The sequence below is a fragment of the Microcaecilia unicolor genome, chromosome 2 (genome assembly GCF_901765095.1).
Source record: "Microcaecilia unicolor chromosome 2, aMicUni1.1, whole genome shotgun sequence".
Classification (NCBI taxonomy): domain Eukaryota; kingdom Metazoa; phylum Chordata; class Amphibia; order Gymnophiona; family Siphonopidae; genus Microcaecilia; species Microcaecilia unicolor.
This window is the reverse complement of record NC_044032.1, coordinates 451,392,434-451,419,136: the sequence shown is the minus strand read 5'-3', so window position 1 is coordinate 451,419,136 and position 26,703 is coordinate 451,392,434. Positions and strand designations below refer to the sequence as shown.

Below are 26,703 nucleotides of genomic sequence, written 5' to 3'. Positions count from 1 at the left end.
ATTAAACATCTGGTATACATACAATCATCTACTGAAAGCCTTCTTACAACAGCAATAATATTTCTTGTAACATTTAAACTTTTCAGTTATACCCATTGTTTATTTACACCTTATATGTGTGTAAACAAAGAAACTGACACCTATTATAAAGAAGAATAATCAATAATTTTTATTTTTTCAACTGTCCTCCGTTGGACAGAGGCAGCATGAGAACATCATGCTGGAAGCAAAGTATACTTACACAATATATTTTTAGCAATAATACAGAGATATATGTTTGCTTTGCTTAAGATACATATCTTCTCCTCAGTTTAAATACACTTACATTCGTGCTGCACCCAATGTGTGCACGTCAGCAACCCTTTGCTTTGAAGCTTGTTCTTTCTTATCTAAAACATGTCTGCAGCACTCCTTCTACCCTTACACAGACTCTCTGTCTCTGTTTCACACAAGGCTACCCAGATCAAGGTTGATTCTATGACTCCCTTATTATTTTCACAGGTTTGTGACTCATATCTCTTTTTTGCCTTAATGCTTGCATTCCACTGACCATAGGAACTTTCTTTTTTCCTCATTATATTCAACACCATTCCCCTCCAAACCACCCCTCCCATCCCCCTGAAGCTGTCTGATTTTTGATGAAGGAAGCACTATACATAATCTGGCATATATTCAGTCACAGATGCCTGACACAAGTGGATTGTGCTGAAACACAGCTGTCAGGTCGGTGTGACTGCTAAGAGATTTTGGATACCACAGTAAATCCCTTTTAATTACAATGAGCTGGAGTCCTTTGTTTTCCTCATAGTCATCACCACTTCCTTGTGTTTCTCAGTTCTGTTATGGGGACTGATCCTCTTCTGTTAATTGTTCAAATTTTAAGTTGTATATGTGGATTTTGTCTTCCTTTTAAGCATGCCCAAATAAATATGAGTTCTTTCTTTATACTGTTATATAAAACTGGGTAAAATTCAGCTGCTGTGCCATGTTAGAATAGCCTTAAAATTCCCTCCTGTTTACTATGCCGTGCTAGTGAATCACCTCTGGAGCCTTTTTGTAAAAATCGTTGTTACATTGGCCATTCTCCAATCTTCAGGTACATAGTAAATGACGGCAGATAAAGACCTGTATGGTCCATCCAGTCTGCCCAACAAGATAAACTCATTTTACATGGTATGTGATAATTTATATGTATACCTGAGTTTGATTTGTCCCTGCCATTCCTAGGGCACAGACCGTAGAAGCCCACCCATTGTGATGGGTCATTTCCAGCCAGAAACGGCCCTATGGAATTAAAGGAAGGGGGTTCCACACCTCCCCGTGGCACCTAAGGCTGCTTCTGCCTTTTATATCAGGACCTGTAGTATATAGATATACTAGTAAAAAAGGCCCGTTTCTGACAAAAATGAAACGGGCGCTAGTAAGGTTTTCCTCGGAGTGTGTATGTGTGAGAGAGAGAGAGAGAGAGAGTGTGTGAGAGATGGAGTGTGTGTGTGTCAGAGAGAGAATGAGAGAGAGACAGTGTGTTTGTGTGAGAGACTGTGTGTGACAGAGTGTGATAGGCATAGTGTGTGTGAGAGACAGTGAGTGAGTGTGTGCCTCCCCCACCCTCCCTCTCCCCTGCCCCCTCTCCAGCCACCCATGTCCAAGGACCCTCGCCACCTGCAGCTGCCACTGGTAACACTGTCCGGCCACTGCTGCTTCTCCTGTTGAGCAGCAGCGACCGCTACAAAAAAGAAAAAAAGCAATAAATGTTTTCAAACCTCAAACACGGCACCGTAAACAGCCATCAGGCATTGGCCGTCGGCTCTGCAGCCGCTCCTCCTCTCGCCTCTCACGTCGCTGCGCTCCTCTGGGGTCTTACTCCAGGGGCAGTGACGTGGAGGCGAGAGGAGGAGTTGGAGTAGGTACATTTTTACCGACTCTGACTCCACCCAAAATTGCTTTCAACTTTGACTCCACAACCCCGATATTATGCCTTCTGTTTATTTTATTTATTTGTTGCATTTGTATCCCACATTTTCCCACCTATTTGCAGGCTCAACGTGGCTTACAATTTTCCGTCATGACTTATGCCATTTCAGAGTACAGATGCAATTGGTAATATCTATAGAAACATGGATGATATAATGAACAATCAGATAAAAAAAAGGGAGAACATGCAATTGGTATCACATATTGAACATGAATTACATGTTAAATTAGGCAGTACTATATAGGGAGAAAATAATTTGATTATTAAGTAGATGATGAATTACAAAAAACACAAGTTTTTTTTCTCCTTCCCTGTACTATGGATGCATTTAAAATCTCTTCTTTTCTGCTATCCTTGGTCCATGTTTCTTACTAATATGTTCTAGAGCTTTTGATGTGAGAGCAGCGTCTCTCACTCTTGCAGTCTTGTGTGCCGAGCGTACAAATCTGACTCAAGCAGATTTCACTTCTTTTTAGTTGCAGTACAAGCAAGAAACTCTACGTGTTGATGTCATAGAAGGGAACTACTACGGCGCCACTCTGGCTAGTTATCACAAATTTGACGTGTTAGACTTGCACTACTTCTTTCGGTTTGATGACCAGCATCGACTGGGAGATGGGATTCACTGGAACTGTATCGTGCACCGCAAGATAACGCAGCTGCTTCTGACTCATATCGCTGATGCATGGGGAGTGGAAGTACCAAAGAAGAAGCCTATCACAGGTAAGGAGAGGGATATTGGGAGAGGAGAGGGATGTGGCAAGGAGGGGGTATGTGTTGATTAGAATGAGCAAGATATCTCTGCAGTGGTGGGGAATGGTTAGGTATAACAGAGCTGGATTAAGGCATAGGTAAACTAGGCATATGTCTAAGGCTCCAAAATTCCAGGGGGGGGGGGGGTACTGTCAGATGAGCTCAGGAGGTTAGGATTGGCAACTGTTTGGATTTTTTTTTTTAAGATTCTAGAAGTTTGTGTCTCAAAGCCAGAAGGATGGCTAAAGCATCTAAACATTTTTCAGAGTTTAGCCCTCTCCAGTGTTTCCCCTTCAAGTTCAGAGATTATGGTAGGATCCAGTCGGTGGGAAGGCTGTTCTAGTCTAAGGGCGGAGAGGTTGAGTTGCAGTAAGCTGCTCTGTAGCTGTGCATGAGACTTGAGTAGAAACTTGCATGGGAATCCCGTGGTTCCCGCGGGGACGGAAGCAGTTCTGTGGGGTTCCCGTGGGATTCCTGTGGAAGTGTACGCTGCACTAGCGCCAGCCTCTCACTTACCAAGTTCTTTGAGTGCTGTTTCCTCCTCCTCTTCGCTTTAACAGCACTGATGCGAAAAGTCTCCATTAAGGAGGTGGTAGAGACACAAATGGTGATGGAATTCAAAAAGGCATGGGATGAACACAGAAGATATATAATTAGAAAATAGAAGTTATATAAAATCTAAACTTAAATGACTGCATGTGGGTGGATGTATGGATTGACGCTGTAATGAACTAGGGCCGATACCGGTCAGACTTGGATGATCTATGTTTCATATATGGCAGTCTGGTTTAGAATGGACTGGAAAGGGCTTACAGCAACTTTAGTGACTGGAACATGAGGACAGTGCTGGACAGATTTTTACGGTCTGTTTCCCGCAAATGAGAAGACAAATAGGCTGGAGTAGGCTTCAACAACAACCCCAGCAGTTGGAACATAAGGATAGGGTCAGGCAGACTTCTATGGTCAATATCCCAGAAACGCCAAAGAGAGACCATAATCAAGTATATAATATCACGTTCGTTGTTGATTTGATTATGAATTGATAATGAACGTGACTATTAGACAGACTGGACTATTCAGATTTTTATCTGATGTCATTTACGATGTTACTATTAATCCTCTCTGCTCCTGGGCTGATGCGCAGACCTCAGCTCTGACACAGGCACAAGCATCAGATATCACCTGACTTACTGGCACGTGGTGACCTCTCAGCACAGTGTCAGTGAATCAGATACAAGTCTTACATCTGCACACCAGAGTGTTTCAAATTCCAGTTTCTGTTCCTTCCTTGCCTTCAGTGCTGTGGCTGGAACCCAGAGAGAGCCGACCAGAATTTTTTTAAATGTACCATTAAATTCTTGTGGGGACAGGTAAGATTTCTGTCCCCGTGAAACTCTACTTTGCAGCAGCAGGCTGAGAACCTAAGAATTTGGGCAACTTAAATTACCCATTTTCGGGAGGGAGACATTTTGGCCAGCCCTGATTTTGAACTTGTATCCCAATTTAGTGTTCTCTTTGTAGTTCTCAATTCTACCCGCTAAAATTGGTGATGTAGGTCCCATAATGCAACAGGATAGGGTTATCCGAAATCCAGGTCTGGCCTAAAATCTCCCTCCTGAATTTGAGTAAAGTGGCAGCTCTCTAGCTTTAACTATTAAGCTACTCTATTTGAAGCTTGTACCTGCCTATTCCCCATGCTCACTCACAAAATATTATTGCTGCCATGCCCACAGCAAGACTCTGCACTTTCCCTAATATTTCTGGTGAGGTGAAATGTGGAGAGGAAGGCTATGAATGAAAATATGGGGGGGGGGGGGGGGGGGGGGGCGGGGTAGAGCAAGGAAAATGAATGTCTTGGTTGGGGGGGGGGGGGGGAGAGAAATTAAGTAAATGGGAATCCATATTAGGGGACCCACACCTGTGTTTAGGGCCCAATATCATGTTAATCCAGCCTTGATGTAGAAATTTGACTTATGTGCTTTGTGTGATTTAATGAGCTTTACTTTCAACAGATAAATGATGGTGCTTAGCTAAGCATTTTGCAAACCTAGTTTAATGATTTAATTTTGATGTACTGCCCCTTAATGTTCTTTTAACCTTGAATATGCCTGAAATTGAGAAATGGTGGTATATATAGGAGCACCTTTCTTAGGCTTACTACTATGGCCTAACCTAAAGGATGAAGGTAGGTAGTTTTAATGCTAAGTAATTGTCTGTTCCTTAGTGTCCTCATCAGATTAATCTAGACCTTAGAGTAGTGTTTGTCGACCAGCAGGTGGAGACAAAGAATATAGAGTGATATTTTCTACCCTGTAAGGGTACTCGATAGCTTCAGCAAATCTGTATTTCCCTGTCTTCAGCAGATGGTGATGGAATGCGTTGGGTCGGCGGTAGTTCCAGGTTGCCTTGTGACAACCCTTTAGTAAAAGAGCCCCTTAGTCTTTAGAGAGTTGCTAGAAGAGGGCAAGTTTCCTGTGAATGAAGGTGATGACCCTCACTCTGCTGCTGTTTCATAGGGAAGAGTTCTCTGTCGTTATCACAATATTTCTTAAAGTGTTAAGTATTACTCCTCAGTTGGTTCAAGAACCACTTACTGTGAGAGACACCCATCCTACAGGGGATTATAAAGTCCCCTAAAGTCTTTCCCATGGAGCAGGCCATTAATGCTTTGATTACATCTGAGTGGGGCTCTGGGTTGCTAAAGCTATATCCAAACCCTACCCTTTAGTACTGAATTAGAAAGAAAGTCTGAGACAACCTAAGGTGGATACCTTAGTGACTGCGGTTATTAAAGAGAACTACCATCCCTATTGAAGGAGAATCTGCACCTAAGGATCTTCTAAGACTGCAAGGTAGTCCTTGTTGAAACAGTTCTTTGGATGTACCTGCCCTGGGTTTACTGGGTCAAGGCTTAGATCAAGAGCAGAATAGTCAGGTTCCAGATGAAGTTGTTTGCCTTAAGGCAGATCTGTTTAAGCCAAACTGGTTATTTCCTGGTTTTTCTTTGGCCTGCCTGGTGTCTCCAAAGTACATTTTATTCCTCTTGACCATTATTGAGAGAGACAAAGAGCTAACCAATGACTTTTGCAAGCTTCCCAATGATTGCTACAGGTCCATGCCTCAGAAGTTGTTAGGCAGCCATCTTTCCAAGTTTTTCAAAGAATGGACCTGAATCACATCTAACATCAGGTCTGGATGTCATTCAGCATGGTTTCAAGTTGGAATTTTCCCATCTACTCACAATTTTTTATGGCTTTTCCCTGTTGTAGCCCTGCCAAGAGAGCAGCAGTACAAGACCCTCTGCAGAAGTTGTTGGTTTTTGGAGTGGTAGTATCAGTTCCTGAGTACAAAAAGAGTGTTGAAAGATATTTGGTTTATTTTGTAGCTCCAAAGAAAGAGAAGACATTTCACTCAGTACTGTACCTTAAAGGAGTAAATCAGACATTGAGTAAGTCATCTTAGGATGGAAACTTTATGATCCATGATTTGCCCCTGTAATAAGGGGAGAGTTTTTTTTTTTTTTTTTTTTTTTTTTTTTTTCTTAACTTGGACCTCAAGAAGCATATCACATTCTGATTTGGCCTCCACATCAGCAATTTGAGGTTGCATTACTGGGAAAACATTTCCAGTTTTAAGCAATGCCTTTTGACTTGGCAATGGTGCCTAGAACATTCTCTATAGTCATAGTGGTGGTAGAGGCATTTCTTTGAAGTGAGGATTTAAGAATACATCACTGTTTGGACTGTCTCATTCAAGCCACTACACAATAAGAAAGGGAGCCAGTGATGGAGTTCTACAATTTCTGTGGTCCCTTGGGTGGTGAATGACAGCAAAAGTAGCATGAATTTAATATTTGGGAGTGAGATTTGACACCAAGCAGGAAAAAGTTTTTCTTCCAATGCAGAAGATGGTGAAACTGAAGTCACAGATTCAGCATTTCTACTAGTGCCTCAAGTATTGGACTTTATGCAGATACTCAGCTTTATGACAGTGACCACAGAAGTAGTCCCTGGGGCTCAGGCACACCTTACAGAAGTCCCTGCTAGATCTCTAGTCACTACTAAAAAATATATACTGAGGAGAAAGTCCCTAAGAATACTTGCAGTTAACAACCAGGTGGAGTCTCATATCACTTAGCACGGATATTCATATCACTCCCCTGGTGACTCTATAAACGTGCGTAGGTTTAATCATCGACTAAACCACCTCCACCCTAATGTAATTGCAATAATGATAACTTGTGTTCTCACACCATCATGTGCAAATATATAGATATTCAAAAAGACACTTAGCTTAAAGAGCATTTATACTCCACAATTCAGACTGGCGTGTATAGAAGCCCTGACAGTGCCTGTTTCGCTATGCTTCTTCTGGGGGAAACTCACACCATTTAGCCTGATAAAACAAATCACAAAGTGTCACACACATTTTAAACCCAACTACAGGTATTCCAACAACATTCATATTCACTAATGCAGACTTACTGTATTGTGTGTGAACGCAGCTTCTTAGCTGTCAATATAAAATGGCGCTCCTACTCGCTTAAAACCAACGGGCTACCGGAAATTACTGCTCATCATTTCCGTGACAGATTGTAGAATATCTCACGCTTTGAATAACTTTGTAGTAGGGATTAGCCTGTATGATGTGTGGACATTGGGACATCCTAGGGGGCGGGATTACACTTTCTACTCCCAGGTACACCTCACTTATTCCCGCCTAGACCATATTTTTCTTGATAAAACTTTGTCTGAAGGGGGAGAGGAATCCTCTATAGGTAATATTTCCATATCAGATCATGCCCCGGTCTGGACTGTCATCCCTTCTCTGAGGGAGGAGGTGAGGGACAAACGGTGGACGTTTAACAGCCTGTTACAGGATATGGATACAGTAGCTAGTTTTAAACCAGTTCTGAAGGAGTACTTTGACATCAATATGGACTCGGGACAGACACTGGGTACGGTGTGGGACGCATTCAAGGCAGTCTCAAGAGGACACTTTATAAAATGTGCTAGTCAAAAGGCCCGAGTCCATAGGGTACGTCTAGCCCAGTGAATGGAAAGATTGGCTGTCTTGGAAGACAGATACAGGGCCTCTGGCTCTGTAGCTGACTTTCACAAGTTGCAGGAGGTGAGACTGGAAATTGCAGGGTTGCATGAGGAGAGTTTAAAATATGTGAATGAGAGATTGAAACAGGTACACTACGCTTGCACCAATAAGCCGGGAAGACTGTTAGCTGCTAAATTAAGAAGGATGAGAGCGGATAGGCATATCCTGGGAGTAAGGGATGCCAAGGGAGATATGTTGCATAAATCAGCTCAGATTAGGGACTGCTTTGCCCAATATTATGAGAACCTATATACAGAGGATGCTTCTGTACAGACGGGGGGAATAAATGAGTATTTGGCTGCTAGGGAGCTGCCGGCCTTTTCTGAATTCCAAAAAAGAGAGCTTGAGGAGCCGGTGAGGGTGGAGGAGGTTATAGGGGTTTTAAAAGCTTTGCCCACGGGGAAGGTGCCAGGGTTAATGGCTTTACTAATGAGGTTTATAAGACATATGTGGTAGAGCTGGCACCTTACCTGACAATGATAATCAATGCTGTGAGGGAAGGGGCTCCTCTCCCGAAGACAATGATGGAGGCTTGGGTGGCGGTTATACCAAAGCCAGGCAAGGATAAAACTGAATGTGCCTCGTACCGAGCCATCACAATTCTCAACACAGATGTCAAAATTTTGGCAAAGGTGTTGGCAAACCATTTGGGAAAGGTGCTTCCTAGTCTAATCCATCCAGATCAAGTGGGCTTTATAGCAAAAAGACAGGCCATGGATAACATACGTGGAACGGTGGATCTCCTTTATGCTGCTCAGATAAAAGCCAAGCCCATGGTGTTACTCGGGTTGGATGCGGAAAAAGCGTACGACCGAGTGCACTGGGGATATTTGGACAAAGTTCTACATAGAGTAGGGATTGGGCAGCTTTTTAGAGCCTGGATACAGGCCTTGTATTCCTCGCTGCAAGCTTGTGTGAGAGTCAACGGGGGGAACTCAAGAGGCATTTGTGTTGGGTCAAGGAACTCGTCAGGGCTGCCCGGTGTCCCCCTTACTGTTTGCTCTAGCAATGGAACCCTTAGCGGCACCTATCAGAGAGAATGATGACATTGCTGGAGTACGGGTGGGGGCACGGGAATATAAAATAGCATTATTCGCAGATGATGTGCTGTTGTCTCTAGCAAACCCGCTGATCTCTTTACCCAATTTAATGAGGGTGATAGACTATTACACCCGGATATCGGGCTACAAATTAAATGCGAGTAAATCTCTTGGCCTAGCAGTGGGAGTACCTCAGGGTGTGATGGAGACATTAAGGACGTCTTTTGCTTTTAAGTGGGATGCTCATGAATTAGCCTATCTTGGAGTTAGGATACAGAGTGATTTGTCTGAGCTGTTCATAGCAAATTACCCGAGACTTAAAAAGGAGGTGCGAGAGGACCTGAATAAATGGTCATCTATGGGGTTATCCTGGTTTGGGAGGATAGCGACGATCAAAATGAATATACTGCCCCGTCTTTCATATTTATTTCAGGTCCTTCCCCTGAGGTTATCTCGCACCTTCTTGTCGGGACTACAGGATGTGTTGATTCGCTTTGTGTGGAATCCGAGGAGGCCAAGGCTGCCGCGTGCCTTTCTTTACAAAAGCCGACGAGAGGGAGGACTGGGAGTGCCAAATCTGTTCTGGTACTAGTGTGCAGCGCAAGCTAGAGCTGCGATAGACTGGTTTAGGAAGGACGAAAGTAAATTGTGGATAGATATTGAACAATCCCTGGTTGGCACTCGGAAATTGGGACACACAATGTGGTTTGCTAGTAAATATAGGGGACGAGTGGATAGGTTTCCGCCTACTGTACAGACTACTTTTTACTATTGGGACCTTGTTTCCAGAGCATCAACCACCGGTGTCAGGCTTGGCCCCAATAGTGGATAATCCTATGTTTGAACCTGGTATAGGAAATACTACATTTAGCAGGTGGGCAGACTCAGGCTTGGACATGTTGGGACAGGTACATGTGGGTGGTAGCATGGTAACCTTTGAGAAGTTGGTGGAAGATTTCTGGCTTCGGCCTGACGATCGTTACGCATACCTACAGTTACAACATTTCATTTTAGGACAAGTCTATAAAGGTTGTATGCTGCGGGACACACATCCTATGGAAGAGCTATGCGTAAATTGGAACATAACGAGGGGCATGTTATCCCATTTGTATGCCTACCAGGTGATGACTGTTAAACATTATGTATTGCATAGGAAACGGTGGGAACAGGAATTACTTTTTACTCTACCAGATGCAGCATGGCTGGCGTTGGAAAAAAAGATTTTGAGATCCTCCATAGCAGTGGCAATGCAGGAAAATGCTATCAAAGTCTTTTATAGATGGTATTTAACGCTGGTCCGATTACATCATATGTTTGCCCATGTGCCCAAAGACTGCTGGCGGAAATGTGGGGGAGTGGGGACCATGGGTCATATTTGGTGGTCGTGTCCTAAAGCTCAGGCCTATTGGAAGGGGGTGAAGTCACGTCTGCAGGTTTGGGTGGGTAAATCTGTGCAGTGGCATCCTTTAATTTTCCTACTTGGGCAGCGGCCCGAGGGCTTTACGTTGGATCAGTGGCTTCTGACGAGAGGAGCCTTGCATGCAGCGCGTATAAATTTAGCATAGAGTTGGAAGTCACCCAAAGTTCCCTCAATGGTGCATTGGATCACTAAGGTGCGTTATATAAGTGAAATGGAGAGACTAACTGCAGTAAGAAGAAAAACTATGCCTGCATGGGAAAGGGTTTGGGGACCCTTTCTACAAAAATGTTCTGGCTAACTGGGCTATATACGGGAAGTTGGAGAAGGTGTAGGGAGGGGGGAGAGGGGAGTTAGTATAAGGGACGGGGGGGATTTACAGTATTGAAATGTTAAAAACAAAAAATCTGAAGTTCAGTATGCATCTGTTCTAGCATTATTTCAGTGATACATTTTTTTGCAAAATACTCCTTGAGGGTTTATGTGGAACTGTAGTTTATTCTAATGTCTTGACTTGAGGAGATGTTGTACTTATTTTGCAATGCATAATAAAGACTTCTGCAAATTAAAAAAAAAAAAGAAACTAAATTATGGAACCACATTGAATTTTTCAAACTTTCAGTTTTAGTCTGTAAAAGTAGATTCCATTAAGGCTGCATTGTTTCAGGCTGTGTGACTTTTTCTTTTTTTTATTTCTTATTTGACTTCAGGATTAAAAATCTCAGGGGCTCTGTCTAAAGTTATAAATCTGGACACAGTCTTTCCCCAGGGAAATTATAGAACTTAGACAAACAGATTGTCATCTGTTTGTGAAATCAGCCTCTCTAATGCAAGAGACTGCTCTAGGTTCCTCTCTAAGAACCTTCTTGCTCGCCACTTCAGGATATTCAGAAGTAGAAGCTCTTTTACTCTTTAACTCTCTAGCAATAATTACTTCCAGTGCCTCTTTATGATCTGATTAGATATCACCCTTTTCTAAGATGACATCACTCATACTAGTGCCCTTCTCATACCCCTTCCCTATCAAAGCCGTACAGGCCAGAGAGCCAAGAACAAGCACAACTTTGGGAGCTTCTTGGTATTTAGGGAGCAGGTAATGGTACTCAAGTAGACTTCAAAATCTGATTATGCCCCTTCTCCTAATCCAGTAGGGACTGCCCCCATTGATTCCTGCCTAGTCAAGATAGTCACAAGAGAGTTCATGGGACCCGTGATATTCTTTAGTCTTCTCTTCACATTTATTAATTTCCATGGAAGAAAGATTTGTATTCCCCCAAAAGTCTCCTTTCTATATCCATCATCACTATCCTCCCTCGGAGCACAGTTGGTACTTCAGTGCAGCAAACCCCTTTGCATGGCTATAGGCACATAACCAGTGCACTCTTTTTCCCCTGAATTGGGGCAAATAGATATTGTGGTTACCACAGCTTGTCCACACATAGACTCTACAGTGGCAAGGATATGTCAGATGTAAATGAAGGTTAATGTGTTCCTTGGGTCTAACTGGGTAGGTAGTACCATTTCTTTCCTGTTTTTTTTTGTTTTGTTTTGTTTTTTTTAATTTTTTAAGTAAATTTTACCATTTCACGGAAAATCAGATCTTATCTTTCTCAAGCTGTCAGTTTGTGACTCCTTATGTGAACTGCCTGTGTATGCTTCATTTTGTCTGTCATCAGTATGTGGGGAGGAGGAGGCAGCAGCATACTGGAATAGGGGCTGGGAGGGTGAGATACTGCAATGCTTATGGATTTCATTGTTTCTTCCAGGTCCCTGTAATAATGAGAAAAGGAAGAATTCCCTGCAGTGGTGTAATCAACCTGCTGTGCAGTATTCTCATATGGCTCCAGCTGTGGCTCCTTATCCACCTCCCTACAGGGGTAAAAGTTTTTTTTTGCAGAGTGCTAAAATGGTGATGGACACTCTTTATTTTGGTGGAAGAGAGAAGGAGGAGCACAAGGTTTTCTTTGGTTTACGAGTATTGTAGGGGTTGTGTGATACTGGTACCAAGAATGTTAGATTAACATAAGCAGGTTCACAACAGCCATTACTTTTCCAGATTTGCTTAAGTAGATTCTTTAATGAAGTCTCCACAATGTCGTACAGTTATTTCAAAAGGCGTGATTAATAGTCTATCTGCATCCATTAAGTGTCACCACAAGGCTCCAAGCTGTTTTTTCTTCTCCCCAAGCCATAGAAGCCTACTTTTCAGAATGATTTGCTACACTTAACACTAATGAGTGCTCCCTCATCAGAGAAGGAGCTCCTATGCCCAGGTATGCAATGCCAGGGTTCAAGAGAGTACATGTATCACATATTTTTGGAGTCGTTGAATTAAGAATGGAGCCTCTTCTCAATCCCCCCCCCCCCCCCCTAGTTACATATAGGCAACTTTGCTGTTTTCTGTGTGGAATTGGTTGGTTCTATATAAAAGGTATTGCAACTTGCAAAAAAATCAAGTTTTCTCCAGGACCAGTCAGTATTGTGAAAATTGAGAGGGTTTTTTTTTTTTTTTAGAAGTAACTTTAATGTTCTCCGAGGACAAGCAGGTTGCTTGTTCTCACGAATGTGTGACGTCCACGGCAGCCCCTCCGATCGGTGATCTTCACTAGCAACATCGTTTGCTAGCCCTCGCGTGCGCATGCACCGTGCGCATGCATGACCGTCTTCCCGCCAAAACGCGCTCGTGTTCGTCAGTCTTTTTTCCACGGCTGTTTTTCGGTCGGTCTGTGCCCCAAGGAGACCCCTCGCGTCTTTTTGCTGCGTTCTTCCGTTCGGAAGTGCCAGGTTTTGTTTTTCCATTGTGTATCTCTTAGTTTTAAAAAAAAATTCCCTTACGTCGAGTTTTTTCCCGTAAGTTTCCTTTCGTTGTTGGCGCGGCCTTTTTCGCCGCCCGTACGGGTTTTTTCTAACTTGTTTGGTGCCATTAGCCATCATCGCGAATTTTGACTTCGCCGGCGTGATTTTTCCGCCCATGTCCTTGAAGCCTACCAGTGGCTTGAAAAAGTGCACCCAGTGCAGCCGGACTATCTCCCTCACTGACAGGCACGTTTCGTGTCTTCAGTGTCTGGGGGCCAGGCATCGCCCCCAGGCCTGTACTCTGCCTTCTTCTGAAGAAGCGGACTCAGGCGGCGAGATTGGCCCAGTGGAACCTTTTGTTCAGGGCCTCGTCTAGTGCTTCGACGTCTTCGGTACCGAGATCATCGTCCGGTCTGTCGACGTCTGCGGTACCCAGCTCTTTTGACAGTGATCCAGCATCTACGATACCGAGGTCATCGGTGGTATTGATGTCGTTGGAGGGTGCTTCGTCGTCCGGAGTGCAGGTGAGGGCTGTCCGTTCCCCTGCTGGTCTTTGCCTGCCTCGAGGGCTCCTGCGGTACAGCCCCCCCCCCTCCCCCCCCGGGATCGACCTCTTTCGGACCCGGCCCACAGGAGATGTTTGGATTCAACGTCCTCCTCTTCGGTACCGGGAGGTACCGGTGACGTGCTTCATGTGAAGGCAAAGAAGCATAATCATTAGTCACCTTCCAGACGTTGTACCGAGAGCTCTGGGTTGCCAGTGCCACCGGCACCCAAGCATCGACATCGGGAGGACCGCTCACCCTCCATTAAGGAGGTGTCGATGCGCTCCCCTATGGACAGCCTGGTACCGGACTCCTTGCCTCTCTCGACAGCCACTCTGAACGAGAGCCTCAGGGCCATCCTTCCAGGAATCCTGGAAGAGCTGTTGCGCCCTTCTCCTCCGGTAGCGGGGGTGCTTGCATCGCCGGTGCTGATGACTGAGGCGATGGCTGGGCCCTCGTCCGTGGTGAGGTCCCCCGTACATCGGCTGCCTCCCAGGCGGACTCCCCGACATCGATGAAGGGAGCTCCGTTGCCGCCGGTGCGGGAGTCTTCCTCTCAACGCTCTCACCGTGGTCATGTTCCTAGGAAGTTGAGGCGGGCACGGCTTCGGACAGAAGTTCATGAACTGGTGTCCGACACCGATGGTGAGACCTCGTGGGAGGCAGAGGAAGAGATCAGAGATTTCTCAGATGAGGAGTCTGACGGTCTTCCTTCTGATCCCACTCCCTCCCCTGAAAGACAGCTTTCTCCTCCCGAGAGTCTATCTTTCGCGGCCTTTGTCTGGGAAATGTCTACGGCCATTCCCTTCCCTGTGGTTACGGAGGATGAGCCAAGGGCTGAAATGTTTGAGCTTTTGGACTATCCTTCGCCACCTAAGGAATCGTCCACAGTACCCATGCATCATGTCCTCAAGAAGACATTGCTGGCAAACTGGGCGAAGCCGCTAACTACTCCCCACATTCCCAAAAAGATCAAATCCCAGTATCTGATTCATGGGGACCCGGAGTTGATGCGGACTCAGTTGCCTCATGACTCTGGTGTGGTGGATCTGGCCCTTAAGAAGGTCAAGAGTTCTAGAGAGTCTGCTTCGACGCCCCCGGGCAAAGACACTAGAACCTTGGATTCTTTTGGGATGAAGGCCTACCATTCTTCAATGCTCATTTCCAAAATTCAGTCCTACCAGCTCTACACGAGCATTCATATGCGGAACAATGTGCGGCAGTTGGCGGACTTGGTGGACAAGCTCCCCTCTGAGCAAGCCAAGCCTTTTCAGCAGGTGGTTAGGCAGCTGAAGGCGTGTCGTAAATTCCTGGTCAGGGGTGTTTACGATAATTTTGATGTCACGTCCAGGACCGCTGCTCAAGGTGTGGTGATGCGCAGACTCTCATGGCTGCGCGCCTCAGACCTGGAGAATAGGCTGCAGCAGCGGATAGCGGATTCTCCTTGCTGGGGGGATAATATTTTTGGAGAAAGGGTCGAACAGGTGGTAGAACAGCTCCACCAGCTGGACACCGCTTTCGACAAATTCTCCCGCCGGACGCCTTCAGCATTTACCTCAACTGGTAGACGTTTTTATGGTGGAAGGCGGACTGTTACCTATTCTAATAAGCATAGGTACAATCCTCCCTCTCGCCAGCCTGCTGCCCAGGCCAAACCCCAGCGTGCTTGTTCCCGTCAACAGCGTGCACCTCCACAGGCCCCTGCAGCTCCCCAGCAAAAGCAAGGGACGGGCTTTTGACTGGCTCCAGCAGAGCATAGCTGCAGTCAATGTGTCTGTGCCGGACGATCTACCGGTCGGAGGAAAGTTAAAATTTTTTCACCAGTGATGGCCTCTCGTAATCTCCGACCAGTAGGTTCTTCAAATAGTCCGGCTAGGATACTCCCTCAATTTGGTCAGAAGGCCTCCAAATTGCCCACTGGGAGCTCAGTCCTTCAGCTTCCAGCACAGGCAGGTACTTCTCAGCGCCAATGCGGTCGAGCCCGTGCCACCGGGGCAAGAAGGGCTGGGATTCTATTCCAGGTACTTCCTTGTTGAAAAGAAAACAGGGGGGATGTGTCCCATCCTAGACCTAAGGGCCCTGAACAAATATGTGGTCCGAGAAAAGTTCAGGATGCTTTCCCTGGGCACCCTTCTTCCCATGATTCAGAAAAACGATTGGCTATGCTCTCTGGACTTAAAGGATGCTTACACTCATATCCCGATACTGCCAGCTCACAGACAGTATCTTCGATTCCATCTCAGAACACGGCACTTTCAGTATTGTGTGCTACACTTTGGTCTCGCCTCCGTGCCCAGGGTGTTCACAAAATGCCTGGCAGACTGGGAGTGCACGTGTTCCCTTACCTCGACGATTGGCTGGTGAAGAACACGTCCGAGGCAGGAGCTCTACAGTCAATGCAGATGACTATTCGACTCTTGGAGCTACTAGAGTTTGTGATAAATTATCCAAAGTCCCACCTTCCAGTTCAAAAACTCAAATTCATAGGAGCTCTGCTGGATTCTCAGACAGCTCGTGCCTACCTTCCGGAAGCGAGGGCCGACAATCTTCTGTCCCTCGTTTTCTGGGTGCGGGCGTCTCAGCAGATCACAGCTCGGCAGATGTTGAGGTTGCTCGGCCACATGGCCTCCACAGTTCATGTAACTCCCATGGCCCGTCTTCACATGAGATCAGCTCAATGGACCCTAGCTTTCCAGTGGTACCCAAGCTGCTGGGATCTAGAGGATGTAGTCCAGCTGCCTACCAGTTTTCTTCAATCCCTGCAGTGGTGGACAATTCGATCCAATTTGACTCTGGGATGTCCCTTCCAAATTCCTCAGCCGCAAAAAGTGCTGACGACGGATGCGTCTCTCCTGGGATGAGGAGCTTATGTCGATGGGCTTCACACCCAAGGGACTTGGTCCCTCCAGGAACAAGGTCTACAGATCAATCTCCTGGAGTTACAAGCGGTCTGGAACGCTCTAAGGGCTTTCAGGGATTGGCTGTCCCACCAAATTATTCAAATTCAGACAGACAACCAGGTTGCCATGTATTTCATCAACAAGCAGAGGGGACCGGATCTCGCCCTCTGTGTCATGAGGCCGTCAGAATGTGGCTTTGGGCTTGCCGATATGGCATGTGTCTTCAGGCCACATATCTGGCAGGCGTAAACAACAGTCTGGCCGACAGGTTGAGCAGGATCATGCAACCTCACGAGTGGTCGCTCAATTTCAAAGTGGTACACGAGATCTTCCAAGCATGGGGCACCCCCTTGATGGATCTCTTTGCTACCCGAGCCAACCACAAGGTCCCTCAGTTCTGTTCCAGAGTTCAGGCCCATGGCAGACTAGCGTCGGATGCCTTTCTCCTGGATTGGGGGGAAGGCCTCCTGTATGCTTATCCTCCCATACCTTTGGTGGGGAAGACTTTGCTGAAACTCAGGCAAGACCGAGGCACGATGATTCTGATCGCTACTTTCTGGCCGCGTCAGATCTGGTTCCCTCTTCTTCTGGAGTTGTCCTCCGAAGAACCGTGGAGATTGGAGTGTTTTCCGACCCTCATTACTCAGAACGAGGGGGCGCTTCTGCATCCCAATCTCCGGTCTCTGGCTCTCACGGCCTGGATGTTGAGAGCGTAGATTTTGCCTCCTTGGGTCTCTCCGAGGGTGTCTCCTGGGTCTTGCTTGCTTCCAGGAAAGATTCCACTAAAAAGAGTTACTTCTTCCTATGGCGGAGGTTTGCTGTCTGGTGTGACAGCAAGGCCCTAGATCCTCGCTCTTGTCCTACACATACCCTGCTTGTTCGTTTCATGAGAGGTTTGCTTTTGTCAAAGCCCCCCCATCAAACCTCCTACAGTGTCATGGGATCTCAATGTCGTTCTCACCCAGCTGATGAAACCTCCTTTCGAGCCACTGAATTCATGCCATCTGAAGTACTTGACTGGAAGGTCATTTTCTTGGTGGCAGTTACTTCAGCTCACAGAGTCAGTGAGCTTCAAGCCTTGGTAGCTCATGCTCCTTATACCAAATTTCATCATAACAGAGTGGTCCTCCATACTCACCCTAGGTTCTTGCCGAAGGTGGTGTCGGAGTTCCATCTTAACCAGTCAATTGTCTTGCCAACATTCTTTCCCCGTCCTCATACCTGCCCTGCTGAACGCCAGCTGCACACGTTGGACTGCAAGTGAGCATTGGCCTTCTATCTGGAGCGGACAAAGCCCCACAGACAGTCCGCCCAATTGTTTGTTTCTTTTGATCCCAACAGAAGGGGGGAGTGGCTGTCGGGAAACGCACCATCTCAAATTGGTTCGCAGATTGCATCTCCTTCGCTTACGCCCAAGCTGGGCTGACTCTTGAGGGTCATGTCATGGCTCATAGTGTCAGAGCCATGGCAGCGTCAGTGGCCCACTTGAAGTCAGCCATTATCGAAGAGATTTGCAAGGCTGCGACGTGGTCATCTGTCCACACATTCACATCGCATTACTGCCTACAGCAGGATACCCGATGCGACAGTTGGTTCGGGCAGTCTGTGCTGCAGAATCTGTTCGGGGTTTAGAATCCAACTTCACCCCCCTAGGCCCTTTTTTATTCTGTTCAAGGCTGCACTCTCAGTTGGTTAAGTTTAGGTCAATCTCAGTTATGTCCTCGCTGTTGCGAGGCCCAGTTGACCCTGTTTGTTGTTTTGAGTGAGCCTGCGGGCTAGGGATACCCCATTCATGAGAAGCAGCAGCCTGCTTGTCCTCGGAGAAAGCGAATGCTACATGCCTGTAGAAGGTATTCTCCGAGGACAGCAGGCTGATTGTTCTCACCAACCCGCCCGCCTCCCCTTGGAGTTGTCTTCCCTTGTCTTTGTCTTTGCTATGTACTGGACTGACGAACACGAGCACGTTCGGGCAGGAAGACGGTCGCGCATGCGCACACGAGGGCTAGCAAACGCTGTTGCTAGTGAAGATCTCCGATCGGAGGGGCTGCCGTGGACGTCACCCATTCGTGAGAACAATCAGCCTGCTGTCCTCGGAGAATACCTTCTACAGGTACGTAGCATTCGCTTTATGTTACATAATATTTTATAGCCAGCTTCCACCTATGTAGTTCAGGATGGATTACAAAAAAAAAAAGAAACCAGAACCAAAGTGTCTTGAAGTTACCAGAAAAAGCATCAAAACATATATTCCATATACACACACAAATCAAAAGAAACGAAAGCCTGCTCTTTGAAAAAAGAAACATTTTCAAATTTTTCCTAAACCACATCACAGAAATAAAAAGAATTCCAAATGGTAGCTATTTGATTTTGAAGTGATAAAAATGTTTAGCTGAGATTTAATTTGGAAACAGAAATCACAGGAGAAATTGATTCCCAGTACTAATTCTATGTACTGTCACCATTAGATCAGTCATATATGAAGGAGCAGCACAATATGAAATTTTAAACACGATTACACTCGCCTTAAGATAAATACAGGCTTTAATAGGCAACTAGTGCAGTTTTAAATAATAACTTCTCACGGAATCATACCTTGACAGACCGAATATCAACTTAACTGCTATATTTTGCATTACTTGTAAGTGATCAGGAAGAGATTTAGAACATCCAATCAACACAAGATTACAATAATCAAATATGGGTAATATAAGTGACTGGAAAACAACCAAAAGGTATCCACAGGACAATATTTTTTAATAGCCCTGAGTTTTCTAAAGGTAAGAGAATTTTTCTTCAATATTGCAGACACAGGATGTGCCATCCTTAATAGATTTTCAAATTCTACCCCAAGAATTTTTGACAGTAAGTCTAAAGAAAACCTGTTCCCATCTACAGAAAAATGTGATAGATATCGTGTATACTCCTTGGATCCAATCCAAGGAGATTTGGTTTTCTCCTTAATTTCAAATAATGAGCAGAAATCCAAGTATTTCATGCATAACTGAATACAAGATAGTTTTGGTCCTACTTATAGCAATACCATAGGTGCTAGCGTGGGCAGTTGAGGCCATAGCCCTAACAGTATTTTGCCCAACACAGAATCATCATCTAGAAAGCTAGGATTCAGGATCAGAGATTGGTTTAACTCTTCCAACCAAAAAGATGTTCTACTGCCCTTGGTAATAGCTATCATCTTGTGTCTCTTGAATTCACTGCTTTAACTTGCCAGAAGTCTCAAGCATTGGTTTCCCATGCAGGAAGTAATGGCCTATGAAGATCCAAGATAAGACTGTCCAGAATATAATTTCTCCTTCATCCGCTGTTACCTTAACATGTGGAATTCATAAAGTCTCCGTTGTTTGAAATATTAATGAAAGCATTTTAGCAGGTCTGTCTTTTTGACATGTTGAAAAGTTCATATTTCATCAGATTTATTTGTTAGTCTTCATTTAAATTGTTCTAAGAAATATCTAGACAAATGAGCTGTATTGTAAACTTCAATTAGCATTGTGTAAATCTGTGTCAGCAGAAATGACTTTGTAGCAGCCTGCTTTATCGTAGGCTGTGAAACACCTTGTAAGATGTTATGAATAGTGTGTTGCAGTAAGTAGAAGTAGAGCTCATAAGAAGTACTTGATAAGAAATTGGTATCAAATCACTGCCCCCCATTTGTGTTTTGTAGGTCGTTGTTATGCCGCATCTAGATTGTGTATTGGCATTGAGTACATGTTAAGAATGCTGTCCCTCTACACAGTGGTATGGCGTGCTCATGCCCAGCCCTTTTGAGGCAAACTGATCACTTCTAGGCGGTTGCTTGCCTTACATGCTCCTTTCTCTTCCACTAATGACTTTGGTTGGAATTAGCAAGTGTAATCTGCCCCCCCCCCCCCCCCCCCCCAATGTACAAGACAGGATGTAAAACTGATAATAGTGTGCATTAATAGTGCTTAATAAATTAGAAACTGGCCACCTGGGGCTTGAGCTAATGTTTTTTTGTCAATGTAAATGTCACTTACACACACAAAGTAACTTTGCTCTTTCACCCTTCCCCTCACTTCCTGGTTACTTTCTAGGTCCAATGTATGATGAAAACTCGGAGTACTCCGCTTGCTGGAAACATAATGGTATGCGTCCAATCCAGGTGGGATACAGACCCCCATTGTGTTCCTCAGGCCCATCAACTTCATACCAGTGTGGTGAGATGAATTCCCCTTTCTGTGATGACACCCCTTGCCTTGGATACACCAGCTTTGAACATGCGTGTTCCCTGGGAAATGGTGAGTTTCCCATATTGCTCTTTAACAAAAGTACTCCTATCTGTGAGAAGGGCTGCTATTTTATGGGTCTGATTTTATAGGCCCCCATGAATGAATCTGTATACATCGTACATTAGTTATTGGTTAGTCAGAGCTGGTTGACCTGTTTTCTTAATTTTGGGGGGGCTTACCTGTTAACGTAATGCTTTCAGAGTCTAGCGCAGGGGTATTCAGTGTCATTCCTTGCATGTAGATCTCGTGCATATTCATTGGAGAAATCCCAAAAACCCAACTGAATTGTGAACCTACATTGTATGCAAATAGATCTCATGCATATTCATTGTGGAAATCTTGAAAACCCATTTGGGTTGCAGACCTCCAGGACGGATATGGATACTCCTGGTCAGCAGTTGTAGTGGGTTGAGTTTTTCAGTGTATATGGAATCAAGGTACTGCCAGAGAATGTGGTAAAGGCAGTTAGCTTAGCGGAGTTTAAAAAAGGTTTGGACGGCTTCCTAAAGGAAAAGTCCATAGACCATTATTAAATGGACTTCGGGAAAATCCACTATTTCTGAGATAAGTAGTATAGAATGTTCTGTACATTTTTGGGATCTTGCCAGGTATTTGTGACCTGGATTGGCCACTTTTGGAAACAGGATGGTGGGCTTCATGGACCTTTGGTCTTTCCCATTATGGCAATACTTATGTAAAAAATCTGGAAAGATTTTAGTGTGTTCTCAAGCATTCCAAACATTTTGGAATGTTGCAGTTGTAAACTGGGAAGGGAATTTAGCTTTTCATTCAGTTAGAGTAGGTCAGGGGTCCTCAAACCAGTCGTTAGGACACACCAAGCCAGTCTGATTTTCAGGATATACACAATGAATATGCATTAGATGTCATGTCAGTCTCTCATACATATTCATTGTGGGTATCCTGACTGATAGGGTTGAAAACCCCTGCAGTAGATATTTCCCGGTCTCCAGAGGGCTTACAGTGGTGATTCTCAAACCTGGTCCTAGAGGCACCCTAGCCACGGTGAATATTCCATGAGATTTTTGTATGCAGTGGGGGCAGTGCATGCAAATATTTTATGAATTTTCATTGTTGAAATCTAGAAAACCTGACTGGCTAGGGTGCCTCCAGGACCAGGTTTGGGAATCACTGGCTTAGTCTTTGTTCCTGAAGCAGCAGAGAGTGAAATGAATTACCCAGGGTTACAAGAAGCATCAAGGTTTGAACCCTGGTTCTCAGCCTATTGCTGTAACCTCTAGGCAGAGCCTTGAATGCAGGAGCACCTTACCTGCATGCCCAAGGGCATACAGTGTTTGCTGCTGTTTTAATCAATGATATTAAGGCAGAGGTAAGGTTTAGATTTATTTAAAATATTTTATACTGCTGCAATAGACATAGAACAACTAAAGTACAATAGAAACTCAATTTCAAGTCATCAAAATTGTTGTTTTTAATTTTCTCTTTCCATATCATCATGCTGATCAATCCATAGACTGGTGGGTTGTGTCCATCTACCAGCAGGTGGAGATAGAGAGCAATCCTTTTGCCTCCCTATATGTGGTCATGTGCTGCCGGAAACTCCTCAGTATGTTCTCTATCTCAGCAGGTGGTGGTCACACACAGCAGCAGCTCTGGCTAGGCCTCCAAGCCTAATTTTTAGGTTTTGTTGAGTGCCTGGGGTTGAGGGCTCTTCTTGAGCAAGTGCAAACCTGGTGGCGCCAGGTCCCTCCTTTTCTCCCCCCTCCCGCTGGCTCCGTTAAAAAAAAAAATTTTGAACGTCCTTAAGGGCGTTTATTTCGACGTTTATTTAAACGTTTATTGCAGCTACTCACTGGGACACCAGGTCGTTACAGCTCGGAGCGAGAAGCAGGTAATTTTTACCTTTTTATAGCGGCAGGGGGTTCCCCGATTGATCTCCACGTGGCCTATGGCGTCGGAGGGCGAGGGCGCGAAGAATCGCTCCCCGGACCGCGTGTGCGCTTCTAGCGGGGATGCGGGGGTTTTAAAGTCTGATTCGCCCTTGTTGGGTGTCAGTTTGGAGGCCGGTCAGTGTCCCGGGTCTTCCTCCGGCGCGGCGGTTTTTCCCGCCATAAACGCCCATCCCCCGCTGCTCGCCTCCGCCATCTTGGCCGGCCACTCTGCTCGGACGGCTTCTTCTTGGGCCGCCCTTGAGCTGGGAGACGTTCATGCCATGGCCGCCCTTGATTTGGGCGACGGCAAAAAAGCGGCTAAAGTTAAGCGCCGTTCTTCCCGCGCGGCTCCTTCAAGGAGTGTCGCGCCGGACGCCATCTTGGATGCGCAGCATGGTTCTCCCCCGCTCTTGCGAGCGCCGGTTGAGGGTGCGTCTAGGGCTGTGGCCCAGGCTGCTGAATTGCACAGTTTGGGGGGTTTCTCCCCCGAGTTTATTTTGCTGCTGCATCAGGCCTTCCTTATGCAGAACGCTGCCCCTTCTCCCTTGTCCGATAAAGGGGTTGAGGCCCCCGGAAGTAAACGCCCTCGGGTGGATGCCCAGGCCTTAGAGGACGCTGTTTCCTCTGATGTAGATGAGGGCAGCGTATCTGAGTTCTCCCAACGGTCCTTTGGGGATTCCTTGGAGGAGACGGATTCCCGCTCGGATGGAGCGGATGACCCCTCTGCAGCACGGATCTTTCGCTCAGAGGATTTGCCCAACCTGTTAATGCAGGCCATGAGCATTTTGAAGATTTCCTCTCCGGAGGACGTCTCTCCCTCAGCCCCTGTTGGCTCCGCCATTATGCTGGGGACGAAGCGCCCGCCTAGAACCTTCCACGTGCATGATGCCACGCACACCTTAATTTCGGCTCAATGGGATGTCCCGGAAGCAAGCCTCAAAGTGGCTAGGGCTATGTCCCGCCTCTATCCTTTGCCTGAAAGTGAGCGTGAGGCCTTTGTTTGGCCTACCGTGGATTCTTTAATCACTGCGGTGACTAAGAAAACGGCGTTGCCGGTGGAAGGTGGCACGGCACTAAAGGACGCCCAAGACAGAAGATTGGAAGCGGCTTTAAGGCTGTCCTTCGAGGCGGCTGCCTTAAGTTTGCAGACCTCAGTTTGCGGCTCCTATGTGGCCAGGGCGTGCCTGACGTTGGTGCAGCGGGCTTCCCCCTCGGATCCTTCCTTGAGGGCTGACTGGCCGGCCCTGGAATCGGGCTTGGCTTATTTGGCAGACTTACTGTATGATGTCTTGAGAGCCTCGGCTAAAGGCATGGCTCAGACAGTCTCTGCGCGGCGCTGGCTTTGGCTGAAACATTGGTCTGCGGACCACGCCTCTAAGTCCCGCCTGGCTAAGTTGCCTTTTAAAGGCAAGCTGCTCTTTGGGGTCGAGCTGGACAAAATCGTGACCGATCTCGGCACGTCTAAGGGCAAGAGGTTACCAGAGGTCAGGGCTCGGGCCAGTGCTCGCCCCGGTATCTCCAGAGGACGGTTTCAGGAAGCCCGTCGGTACCGCCCGGGCAAGTCGGGCTCCTCTGCCCCCTCTTCCTTCAAAAGGAACTTCTCCCCCAAGCAGCATTCCTTTCGCAGAGACCGCCGTCCCGGAGGTACGCCCTCCGGTCCTCCCCCAGGGTCTCGTACCCAGTGACGGGGTCCTGGTCCATGGCCCAGTGCAGATTGGAGGACGCCTGTCCTCGTTTCTGGGCGAGTGGACCAGAGTAACCTCAGACGCTTTGGTGCTGGAAGTCATCAGAGACGGCTACAAGTTAGAGTTCTGCCGACCCTTAAGAGACGGGTTTGTACTCTCTCCCTGCAAGTCTCCAGTCAAAGCTGTGGCAGTGCAGCAGACCTTGGACAACCTGATACGCCTGGGTGCGGTCGTTCCGGTGCCAGAAAATCAGATTGGCAAGGGACGTTACTCCATTTACTTTGTGGTACCAAAGAAAGGAGGTTCTGTACGGCCTATCCTCGACCTCAAAGGGGTCAATCGGGCCTTGAAAGTGCGGCACTTTCGCATGGAGACTCTCCTCTCTGTTATAGCGGCAGTGAAGGCAGGAGAGTTCTTGGCTTCCTTGGACATCAAGGAAGCGTACCTGCATATTCCCATCTGGCCTCCTCATCAACGCTTTCTGCGTTTTGCAGTCCTGGGCCGACACTTCCAGTTCAGAGCCCTCCCTTTCGGGTTGGCTACTGCTCCGCGGACCTTCTCCAAAGTAATGGTGGTCATCGCGGCCTTCCTGCGAAAGGAAGGAGTACAAGTCCATCCTTATCTGGACGACTGGTTGATCCGAGCCCCCTCTTATGCAGAGTGCGGCAAAGCTGTGGACCGGGTAGTTGCTCTTTTGAGCTCCCTGGGGTGGATCATCAACTGGGAGAAGAGCCAGCTGTGCCCGACTCAGTCCCTGGAGTATCTGGGAGTTCGATTCGACACCCAAGTGGGCAGAGTGTTCCTGCCAGACAATCGGATTGTCAAACTTCAGGCTCAGGTGGACCAGTTCCTAGTAGCCTCTCCTCTTCGGGCTTGGGACTATGTGCAGCTGTTGGGCTCTATGACGGCCACGATGGAAGTAGTGCCCTGGGCCAGGGCTCATATGAGACCACTACAACTCTCTCTGCTGCAGCGCTGGACTCCGATGTCGGAGGATTATGCTGTGCGCCTTCCCTTGGTCCCGGCAGTGCGCAAGGCGCTGAGCTGGTGGATGCAGACAGACAAGTTGTCTGCAGGAATGCCTCTGGTGACCCCGGAGTGGATTGTCGTCACGACGGACGCTTCTTTGTCGGGCTGGGGAGCCCACTGCTTGGGAAGGACAGCGCAGGGGCTCTGGTCTCCTGCAGAGGCAAAGTGGTCTATCAACCTCCTGGAACTCAGAGCCATTCGGTTGGCGCTTTTGGAGTTCATCCCGGTACTGGCGTTGAAGCCAGTACGGGTCCTGTCGGACAATGCCACGGCTGTGGCCTATGTCAACCGCCAGGGAGGTACCAAGAGCGCCCCTCTAGCCAAGGAGGCCATGAATCTATGCCAGTGGGCGGAAGCGAACCTGGAACAGCTGTCAGCGGCCCACATTGCCGGAGTCATGAATGTCAAGGTGGACTTTCTCAGTCGCCATACCTTGGAGCCCAGAGAGTGGCAGCTATCTGCTCAGGCGTTCTTGGATATCACGAAGCGCTGGGGCCAGCCGAGCCTAGATCTGATGGCGTCATCGGCCAATTGCCAAGTGCCGCGCTTTTTCAGCAGAGGACGGGAACCTCGATCACTGGGGGGTAGATGCTCTTCTCCAACAGTGGCCGACACAGGAGCTTCTCTATGTGTTCCCGCCCTGGCCCATGTTGGGCAGGGTGCTAGACCGGGTGGCAAAGCATCCGGGCCGGATAATCCTGGTGGGTCCGGACTGGCCCAGACGTCCCTGGTATGCGGACGATCAGGCTCTCAGTCGATGATCCTCTGCGGCTGCCAGTGGAGCAGGGCCTGTTACATCAGGGTCCCGTGGTGATGGAGGATCCCTCCCCCTTTGGTCTTACGGCCTGGCTATTGAGCGGCAGCGTCTGAGAAGGGCTTCTCAGACAAGGTCATCGCCACTATGCTGAGAGCGAGGAAGCGCTCTACTTCTACTGCTTACGCCAGGGTTTGGCGTACCTTTGCAGCGTGGTGTGAAGCAGGCTCACTTTCTCCCTTCACTGCTCCAATTTCTTCAGTGTTGGCGTTCCTGCAATAAGGTCTGGAGAAAGGCCAGTCGCTCAGTTCCCTTAAGGTCCAGGTATCGGCTCTGGCGTGCTTCAGGAGCCGCCTGAAGGGTGCTTCCCTGGCTTCGCAGCCAGATGTGGTGCGCTTTCTCAAGGGAGTTAATCACCTGCGCCCTCCTCTGCACTCAGTGGTGCCTGCGTGGAATCTCAACCTGGTGCTAAGAGCCTTGCAGAAGCCGCCTTTTGAACCCTTGTCTAGGGCATCTCTGA

At 47.1% G+C, this 26,703-nt stretch overlaps 1 protein-coding gene across 8 annotated transcripts in view; it reads left to right on the top strand.

Moving 5' to 3' along the window:
* LOC115461245 (PC-esterase domain-containing protein 1A-like) overlaps window positions 1-26,703 on the top strand; it is a 183,321-nt gene that overhangs the window by 143,074 nt on the left and 13,544 nt on the right. For all 8 annotated transcript variants that reach the window (XM_030190945.1, XM_030190941.1, XM_030190947.1 and 5 more), the window contains 3 exons: window positions 2,452-2,698; window positions 12,061-12,171; window positions 20,611-20,814. In XM_030190945.1, coding sequence (XP_030046805.1) covers window positions 2,452-2,698; window positions 12,061-12,171; window positions 20,611-20,814 — 562 coding nt within the window. The remainder of the gene's footprint in view (window positions 1-2,451; window positions 2,699-12,060; window positions 12,172-20,610; window positions 20,815-26,703) is intronic.